This window comes from Piliocolobus tephrosceles, chromosome 5, assembly GCF_002776525.5.
Source record: "Piliocolobus tephrosceles isolate RC106 chromosome 5, ASM277652v3, whole genome shotgun sequence".
Lineage (NCBI taxonomy): Eukaryota > Metazoa > Chordata > Mammalia > Primates > Cercopithecidae > Piliocolobus > Piliocolobus tephrosceles.
This window is the reverse complement of record NC_045438.1, coordinates 85,275,078-85,285,656: the sequence shown is the minus strand read 5'-3', so window position 1 is coordinate 85,285,656 and position 10,579 is coordinate 85,275,078. Positions and strand designations below refer to the sequence as shown.

Sequence of the window (10,579 nt, the reverse complement as noted above, 5' to 3'; positions counted from 1 at the left end):
ACGCATGTTATCCTAGCACTTTGGGAGGCCAGGGTGGGCGGATCACCTGAGATCAGGAGTATAAGACTAGCCTGGCCAACATGGTGAAACTAAAAAATACAAAAATTAGCCAGGCGTGGTGGCAGGTGCCTGTAATCCCAGCTACTCTGGAGGCTGAGTCAAGGAGAACTGCCTGAACCTGGGAGGCAGAGGTTGCAGTGAACCAAGATCACGTCACTGTGCTCCAGCCTGGGCAACAGACCAAGACTCCATCTCAAAAATAAAGAAAGAAAATGGTCATAGTTGTGATTATTTTATTAACTTCACAGTAGCCAGCTAAACTCCTGAAACCAACCCCCAAAATGTTGATTAACAGTTGACAGAGAATGCTGGTGTGCTGCCATGGCACTTGTTATCCCTGTTTTATTCAAATGTTTATCAATCACTTGAGACACAGCCTAAATGATTATTAAATTTCTAGATAATATAACACTAGACCAGATGACTAAAACACTTCAGTGGTCCCCAACAACACTGGGACCAAAACCAACAGGATGAAATTTGATGTCAGCAAAAGGAAGGACCTGTGTTGGATTTCCTTGACATTGCACTTGACACAGGACAAGCAATTATAGCATCTAAAGGACTGTCTTGTTTGTGAGTTTGGTGTGAGCTAACAGTGTGTGAGTGTCTATAACACATGCGAATTTAGTTTGCCTGACAAGGTTAGAAGTACCCTGAATTTAAAAACAGAGAAGAATTATGTGGCCGGCCCTAGTTACAATAAGGAGACAAGGCAGCTCTCTCCTCAGTAGAGTACCATTACATGTCTCAGAGACCCCTATGGCGTGGTAGTGGGAACATGCAGACTTGAATTAGATTGCTATCAATCCAATATTAAACTACTAACATGTCTATTTCCAACAGCCTCAGGGAATAGGTGTTACAAACCATCACAAAAACTCATTTGGTTTTTTTTTTTAAACACATGGGAGCAACCCTAATAATAAAACTGTACAAAAGAACCAAAGGAAGAAAATGCAAGAAGGAGGAAAAGGTCAGCATTACAATGATGTTGATTGCAATGACCTGGTCATATTCTTGCTTCTGAAGCACCAGGTTCTCTAGGTCACTTAAAAGGAAACTAATTAATCGCTTCTGATATTTTCTTTCATCTCCAAATCATGTCTTTTTTTTTTTTTTTTTTTTTTTTTTTTTAGGTTTTTGGCTACACATTGCCACTTGGTGGAGCTCAAAGTCCACAAAAGCACCTTGGAACCAGCAAGTAAATAAAAAGCAGCCAGCCATGGACTCATTTTCAGACACATAACATTTAAAATATTTTTTTTCTCTTGTGTTGATACGTGAAGAAGCACAAACACTGAATGAAAGGAAGTGGCCATCTTTTAGAAAGAAAGAAAGCATCTCTGCAAGTAAAAAAAAAAAAAAAAACCAGCCAGCTCAGAAAGAGATTGCTGAAGTGGTTTTCAGAGATCAATAATGTGCAATATCCTTTAGCTCAGAGTGAGATTGGAGGCTTACAATCATAACGAATTGAAGTCCTTGCATAGAGAGTTTGTTTTGCTTTATTTTTTAATCACCTTTTTTTAAATTGCACAGAGGCACTTGCAGCTTAGCAGCTTTATTTTGCGTATGTACACTGTGTGAATGTGTGCATAATATGAGTATAGGTTAAACGCATTCCTGTAAGAAGGCCCAGAGGCTGCCTGTGCAGCCCAGACAGTCCATCTGCTCCAGCAACCATCCCCTTGGGAAAATAAAACATGAAATGCCACTAAGACAACCGATTATTACACTGTTTTAGATAAGGCAACTTGCGCTTTCCCCCTTTGTCAAACCCCTGAAAGGAAGAGTTGCAAACCAGAAGAGAAAATAATAATGAGCTTTTCATTACCTCCAGAACATGAACTGAAAGGTTCTTTGACAAAGAGAGGAGGGAAATCGGATGTGTCTCAACTGGCTCCAGTTACATTAGCATTTTTCTTTTGTAGCTATATTAGCATTTTTCCAATTTCCAGTTTTCTTTTCTTGTGCCGATAGTACATGTTTAACAAAATTTAATTGAGTTATAACAAAATAACTAACACTAAAGCAGTATTTATTATACGTGAATGCTGAGTATTTTATATCCTCACCCCTTTTAATACAACAGCCCTTTGAGTGAGAGGGAGGTATTATTATAATCTCCACTTTGCAGGTATGGAAAAAAAGCCTCGGCAAAGTTAAGTAACTTGTGCAATGATACACAGCTAGGAAATGGCAATACCTACCTCAGATGTCTTTCTGCACCAAAACTCATTCTCTTCCTCTCCCATCAGCACATTTCACTGAAATCTCAGGATGTCCTAGTTAAAAACAAACTCAGTCAGAAGATATCCCGGTTATGACCTACCTTGCTCCCAACCCATTACCTCCTAGATACCACCCAGCAGCATTGCGATCTGGGGAAGAAGGAAGGCAATGCTCTAGCTTCCCAAGGGGAGGTTTCACCCAAAATAGGCTTAGCATCCCCTCTCCTCTCAGCAGAGAAGCTCAGCCAAATGTCTGGATTCTACCATGGCTCTCCAATTTCATCCCTTGGCAGTCACTGAAGAGCACCCTAAATCTTACCACCTGTGAGAGCTCGGGCAGGTGACTTAAATTCCCTTGTGTTTTTTAAACCTGTGAAATACAAATAATAACACCTTCCTCAGAGGTTTCTATGGGAATTAAATGAGTTAAAGTATACAATGCTTTTGATAGTGTCTGGCACTCTCTGCAAGCTAACACATTAACCATTATAATTATCAATGATGCAATATCATCAGCTTGGCACCCTACCCTTTTTTTCTTTTACAACATAATGGGTTTATATTTAATATAGTATTTCTCATCAGAAGGATACTACTCAGTTGATATAAAGTTTTTTTAACATTAAATATTTTCCATGTCAATGTCTATAGTTTTTTTTACATTAAATCTTTCCTGAATTTCAGTATTACACTGAATACATTTTTCTAAATGTTTCTTTCCCAGAGATAAAAGTTTCCCTTTTTGACTATTTGATATCTAAATACAATATTAACTTGGGAGATAACAAAACAAAAATCAAATAAAAATATGGAGACAAGACTCCTCAACGATTCAAGAAGTAGTGATTATAACTGAATACTGGTGATTTTCTAGGATTCTGGGCAAGAACTTCCTTCTTCCTATTTCATATGCTTTGAGAATTTTAAAACTATGAAATATTACTTATGTAAATTTCAGCATCTTACTTCCTTGACCTCCTTTCTAACCAGCAAATACAAATCATAGGCTGTATTTTTCTGTGCATTATTTGTTGTAAAGAAAATTTTTTTTGTTTTTCCCATTTCATGGAAACAATGAAAAATATAAAACTCCCCTATTTATTGATTCTTCCTGGAAACTTTCACCAAAGTTCAGGTTTAGCCTCAATAGCACAAAGCCTTTCCCGGTGAGGCTTCATTCAGTAGGCCCTTCAAAGTCACATCTATCCATTTCTCTTTTGTGCATATACCCCCAAGCAAGCAAGAATGCCTGTAACGCTGAGAACCACACCTAACAAGACAGCGACTGCATCACAGGCTTCTACTGCTTCACACAGGCAGCACCAAAATAGTGACATGAGGACTAAGTCAGCTGTGTTGAAACTCAGGTCATGATATTGGAATCTTGAGGGCTGAAGGTTCCAAAGAAATGGTATATATAGAATTCTATCTGACTTGAATTTTTTCCTTCCTGGAGCCCTAGATGCTGAGAGTAAGAGGTTCCTTGTGACACTGCCTTCCAGGAGGCAGCCATTACAGGAACCCACTTTGCACCCCCTTTTGTAATCACAACCTCCTTATCTCCCCCGATCTCCACATATGACCACTGTCTGCCTTGAAAATATCCTCACCTCCATGTCCTTCCCCTCCAATGAACCTTGCTCCTGGGGACAGACTACTGCTACTTAAGCGCCACTAGGATTATGATACTCTCCATGCTTTAAAAAATGAGGCTGGAGTGGTGCCTCATGCCTGTAATACCAGCACTTTGGGAGGCCGAGGTGGATGGATCACCAGAGGTCAGGAGGTCGAGACCAACATGGCCAAAATGGCGAAACCCTGTATCTACTAAAAACATACAAAAAAATTAGCTGGGTGTGGTGGTGGGTTCCTGTAATCCCAGCTACTCAGGAGGCTGAGGTAAGGAGAATCACTTAAACCAGGGAGGCAGAGGTTGCAATGAGTGGGGATCACACCACTGTACTCCAGCCTGGGCAACAGAGCGAGACTCTGTCTTAAATAAATAAATAAATAAATAAATAAATAAATAAATAAATAAATCATGGCTAGATACTGACAATTATCTAAAAGCTAAAAGTTCTAGATCCTTAGTCCAATATCCAGTGCTTTCCACAGTCTGCTCCCAACCATCTTTTTTTTTTTTTTTTTGGAAGTTATTTTATTTCTTCCATGATGATTTAGAGGGACTGTCTTCAAACCAGCACAAATATTTCATAAATAATACCTGGCCAATTTCTAACCGATTGAGTAATTTGTTGCCACCTCACATCTTTCAGCAAGAAATATATTAAATTTGAATAGTAAAGACATTACACAATGAATTAGGACAGAATTAAAATTTGCTTTAAATATTTATTTGGGGAAGGGGACACCACACTTCTCTACTTAATGAAGAGAAACATTTTTACAGTCCAGAGGTCTTTTGTTTTTCTTAACCCCTATTACGCCATGAATCCATAGGGAACACAGCTTCCAGCAGCTCAGGCTCCTTCCCACTGGTTCTCACAAAGTGTGCTTCTCTTGGTGGAACAGGCTGGCACCTCAGTTGAACCCAGGTACTTTTCTCTTTGGCTTCCTTCTTTTTCTGATCATTTTCCTTCTCGCGTTTCAGGAAGCTATTTCAGTTCTTAGAGTGCTTAATGTGCTCAATATGCACAGTAATTCTCTTGGCAAGAATCTTGCCCTTAACTTGTGTGTTTACAGCAACGCTAACAGCATGCCGAGCAACACTATAAACTCTTCCAGCTTTGGGAACACTTGTGGGGCATTTCTCCCAACCTATCTTTCCAGGCTTTTCCCCGACTTCTCCCAGGTCTTGCTTTATTCCAATCTTCCTACATAACCATTCCATGCCCTTTTGCATACCATTCCACTTGTCTGTATGTCCACCTCCATCTGTCAAAAGTTGACTTATCACTTCAGACATAGGTCATATTCTCCTTTCCTTCAGCCTGAAGTCACTGTTTTGAGTAGGAATCTCCACTGCTTTCTTTTTTCACCACTCATTTATTTCTCCGTACTTATTCACTCGTTTTGTTATTCTACCCTTGTTTTTATGTCCTTTTCCTCAGGTAGATTATAAGAAGATTGAAGGCAGGGATTGTTGAAAGGTGTATATTAATTTCTGTAGCTAAAGGTCCTGGACTGGCATAAAAGCTCTGAAGGTATTATTCACCAGAGCAAAGCTGGAGAGAACTCCTCCCCAAGCTTAGCCGGACTTTGTAACTGTAGTCCTGAGGGTGTGGAAGCTTAAGCAGTTTCTCAGAAGATAAGTGTGAGGTACTCAGCCCTTCTGGATTTCCTCAGGTAGTAAAGTATCATTGGAGTTGCCAAAAGGAGAAAGTAGAAGGCAGACTGGCACCAAGCACCACCAGGTCAATTTTTCCTTCAGGCTCTGGTCAACAAAACACCCCAACAACTTCTTTTTTTGTTTGTTTTTGTTTTTTTAGACAGCATCTCACTTTGTCACCCAGGCTTGAGTGCAGTAGTGTGAACATGGGTCATTGTAGCCTCGACCTCCTGGGCTCAAGCAATCCTCCCACCTCAGCCCCAAGAGTAGCTGGGACTATAGGTGTTCACCACCAGCCCAGTTAATTTTTGTGTTTTTTGTAGAAATAGAGTTTCTCCCTGTTGCCCAGGCTGGTCTCGAACTCCTAGGCTCAAGCAATCCACATACCTCAACCTCCCAAAGTGCTGGGATTACAGGCGTGAGCCACCATGCCCTCCTCACTCCAGCCACTTCTAAGGATATAATGGAGACTGCTATTACCAAGAAACATTAAGAATGATCAACAAAGGACATACAACACTTTTGTAAAATAGTTTTAACATTTCTGAATAAGTAGCTATTCTCTAATGAAGCATCAAAAAACTCTGGCCAAAAAGTCTGTGAAATAAATTGTACACTTGCTCCCATCCATGCCTCTCCCCACTAGTTTGGCTTTGATCTTCCGAACAAGGATCATTTTGAAGAAAACATAACAAGGGAGCCCCCGTATTGGGATGTTTTTTGATACATCTTAATGCCTGCACTGGTCAAGTCTGGGCAGGCTATACTGCAATCTCAGTGGCTCAATAGAACAGAGGTTAATTTTTCACTCACATTACATGTCCATTGCAGGTGGGGAGCCCTGCTGCATGTAGTCCCTTGGGGACCCAGGCTCCTGCAGGCTCTATTAGTTGAACATCCTCAGTGCCTATGGGAGGCAAAGAGAACTCATACCAGCCCAGAAGTGACAAATCACTTTCGCTCACAGCTCATTGGCCAAAAGTGGTCACATGGTTCTACCTATCTGTAAGAAGGGAAATGTACATGAACCTCTTGGTCAGAGCATTTCTGAATTTATCCAAAATGGCGTTTCTCCTCTAATGGATACTGGCATCTATTGCTTCTATAAAAGGTGTAGGAAACTCAATAATGTGCTTACATTTAAGTCAACACATGGAGAGAACAGATAGTCGGAGCAAAAGACTTCTGTATGTTTAATTCCTGGATCAGGGAATTAAATTCTTTCGAAGCCACACTTACATCTATCACTCTAACTTAAAACTGTCATCCAGGCTTTCTTCAATACTTCTGAGTAATGGAACGATTACAGCATAGGACTAAGTAAAACACCTTCTCTTTATTTTGAGCAAAGAATACACAGACGATAAACACTTGAATTTGTTTGGCCAAGAGAAAGATTAAAGACAACATTTTCATTGTGCTGTAGCTTCATGGAGTTGTTTTTTGTGCTGGTGATTTTTATTGCCTTTGTCCTATGGAAAAGATTGTACACTGAGAAGAACCCCATAACCAGCTTCCCTCACATAAAAATGTGAAGTGACATAACAAATGAATCTATCAGGAAATTCCTCTAATTTAAGTGAAGGCAAAACTCCAGGGACTAATCATCATTGCTTCTTTTTGCTGATGCTTAGTTCAAGATGTTTATTCAAGAGAGTTAAAGGAAAAAGAAATGCAAAATACAGGATTTTCAGGCGGTGCTTCAAAATTAAGACCTTAGGGAAAGCAATTTCAAAAGCAAAAATAGATGTCACCAGTCCCCATTCTTATTTGAGATCTTATGCCGAATTAAACAGGGCTTTGATAATCATCTGGCACAGCAGTTCTCAATCAGTGACGCACATTAGAAACAACTGTGGAGTTTTAAAGTCTACACAAACTTGGGCTCAAGCACTGGGATTCAATTCACTGGGTCTAATGTTCAGCACAACATCTGTCATGTTTAAAGTCTTGGATAAGTATATGATTTTTTTTTATTAGGAAGCACATATCTAAAGGTAAGACCTCTCTATTCCCTAAAGGAACAGGAAATCCTGCCTTCTATTCTCCAGTTGAATTTGGAATCATTAATGTAGTCTCCATTTATCCATCTGGGAAAAATGAGTGAGGCCACCAATTTCCCACCACCACAGAAAGAGTCACTATCAGAGCTGAAATGGCATCAAGGATTTTCTTTCTTTTCTTTTCTGTCATTTATTTATTTATTTATTTATTTATTTATTTATTTATTTATTTATGAGACAGGGTCTCACTCATTCTGTAGCCCAGGCTGAAGTGCAGTAGTGTAATCACAGCTCACCCCAACCTCCGCCTCCCTCCTCAGCCTCCTGAGTAGCTGGGACTACAGGCACATGCCACCATTCTTATATAACTTTTGTACCTTTTTTTGTAGAGATGGGATTTCACCATGTTGCTCAGACTAGTCTTGAACTTCTGGGCTCAAGTGATCCAGCTGCCTTGGCCTCCCAAAGTGGGATTTTCTTAACCAGTAATTGGTCCCCATTATTTGCAGCCAAGTATTATAATTATAATCATTAAATCCTGCTTATCAAAGTTACTTTTAGAACTATTTATGGTCATTCTCTGGCTATGAACAGACTGTCAGTGTGTTCCTGGACCAAACTGAGGGTCGGGCTGCTATTTTTCGCAGCCCAATAACGAGATGCAGATGAACTGGGAAGGAAGAGAGTTTTTATTTCTGTAACCCATTACAGGGAGAAGGCCTGGAAATTATCGTCAGACCAACTCAAAATTACAAAGTTTTCCAGAACTGATATACCTTCTAAGCTATATGTCTACATGCAAGTATGCATTCATCTAAAGACATATGTGATTAACTTCTTTTAATCTGTAACTAAGGTCTGAGTCCTGAAGACCTTTCTCTGGAGCCTCAGTAAATTTACTTAATCTAAATGGGTCCAGGTGCTGCGGTGATTACCCTTATCTTGCCTCCTGCTAAATCACAAAGGTTTGGGCAGTTCCTTCAGACCTCCAATAAACTTGTTTGTGGAGGCCTGGGGAGTTTCTTCAGACCCACAATAAAACTTGTTTATCCCTAAACGGGTCCTAGTAAGAATTCCTTCATTATTTTGTCATGCTTTAAGGCCCAGGAATGGCCTAGGCAAAACTCTTGATGGGCTTTTGTTACATCCCAGCCTTTGTATGAGGGCACTGGCTTTTAATATTTAACTTAACCACTCAGTCAGTGCTGAGGCAGCTGTTAGTGAGGCCTGGCCTGCCACAATGTGAGGCGGTAGAACAGTGGCATTTCCTTTCTCTTTGTAGTTGGGATAAAAGCTATGTGAAAATCCTATGTAAGTACCTCTGCCTGCCCTCACACATTCAAGCCACACCAGCTGGCTTTTTCTCACTCAGCATGTCAAGTGACCTCTAGATGGGCTGGGCTTAAACAGGCAGGAACATGGCCCCTGGCGTGGAGAAGACACTGGGGTGGGGAACCAGCTGGGGCCTGGGAGCAGGCCAATCTGGCTAGAAGAACATGTCCTCTACTCAGGAAAGGCTCCTCAGCATTAGGAAAGCCCACCATGGAGTAACGATGAATGGGGTGACATGGTCACCAAGAATTCAGAGGCAATTGAAATCTGGAAATCCACTAACAGCTAGACTTTCTTCATCTGGAAAGGCATTGAATTAAACCGTATGCTTGCTTCCGAGTCTTCTTGAGACTAAAAGGGCAAAAAGCTGATTTGCACAAGATTCATTTTCTGCTCTAATAAGCACAGAAAAATTATTAGATAAATGTTTAATGAGACTGAAAGTCAAGGAAGAATATGTCACAGGAGACTTTGATTAAGGAACATAGAAGTAGCTTAATTGGCTTTCTTTACTGATTTTTAAAAAATAAAAACAGGGGCCGGTGCAGTGACTCACGCCTGTAATCCCAGCACTTTGGGAGGCCTAGGTGGATGGGTCTAGAGATCGAGACCATCCTGGCCAAAATGGTGAAACCCCATCTCCACTAAAAATACAAAAATTAGCTGGGCATGGTGGCGTGGGCCTATAGTCCCAGGAGGCTGAGCCAGAAGAATCACTTGAACCCAGGAGGCGGAGGTTGCAGTGAGCCGAGATCACGCCACTGCACTCCAGCCTGGCGACAGAGAGAGACTCCGTCCCAAAAAAAATAATAACAGAGGTAATTATTTTACTAACCTCCTTACAAAGATTGACAGCAAAACTTTCCTTAGAGTGGCAGACCAGTCCCTTTGTCACCTGGGCCTCACATCTTGATTGAGCCATAACTCCCACAGTTCCCAGCCCACAGCACTGAACCCCTGTGCAGAGTCCTAGACTACTTCCTCCCTCACTCCAGCACGTACCATGCCTCTGAGCTGTTCCATCTCACTGGAATGTCCTTGGTTCTCCTTTTCAACTTTGTGAAACCATGTAAACAGGTCAAAGCCCAGCGTAGACATTTCCACTTCCATAAAGTGGTCCCTGTCCCAACCTCCTACTGCAGGCAGAGCTGATTCCCCTGTCTCTGCACTTGATGCCTGTAACCTCAGGGCATTCTGATGGGCAGCCAAGATTGAGAATCATTGCCTTCGAACTAACATCTATCAGGCCGCGGATGGTGGCTCACTCCTATAATCCCAGCACTTTGGGAGCCCAGGGTGGGTGGATCGCCTCGAGTTCAGGAGCTCAAGACCAGCTTGGACAACATGGCAAAACACCATCTCTACCAAAAATACAATTAGCCAGGCATGGTGGGTCTCAGCTATTCAGAAGGCTGAAGCAGGAGGACTGCTTGAGCCTAGGAGGTTGAGGTTGCAGTGAACTGAGATTGTACCACTGCACTCTATCTAGCCTGGGTGACAGAGTGAGACCCTATCTTAAAAATAAAAAATAAAAAAAAATTTAAAAACCTAGTATCTATCAAATACTTATTTGAAACAACATGAACAGTATGATCACTCTGATCTGTACATTTATCCTTCTCTTGTATATAAGCATTAAAATATCTGATTATGGGCCAGTGCAG

At 41.1% G+C, this 10,579-nt stretch overlaps 1 protein-coding gene across 1 annotated transcript; it reads right to left on the bottom strand.

Annotated features, from left to right (window-relative positions):
• Positions 1-3,493: 3,493 nt before the first annotated feature.
• LOC111538052 (small integral membrane protein 30) lies at positions 3,494-3,663 on the bottom strand. The gene is given in 2 exon segments (XM_026454535.1): positions 3,494-3,639; positions 3,642-3,663. Coding segments are annotated over 2 exon segments (168 nt in total).
• Between the last annotated feature and the right edge of the window lie 6,916 nt (positions 3,664-10,579).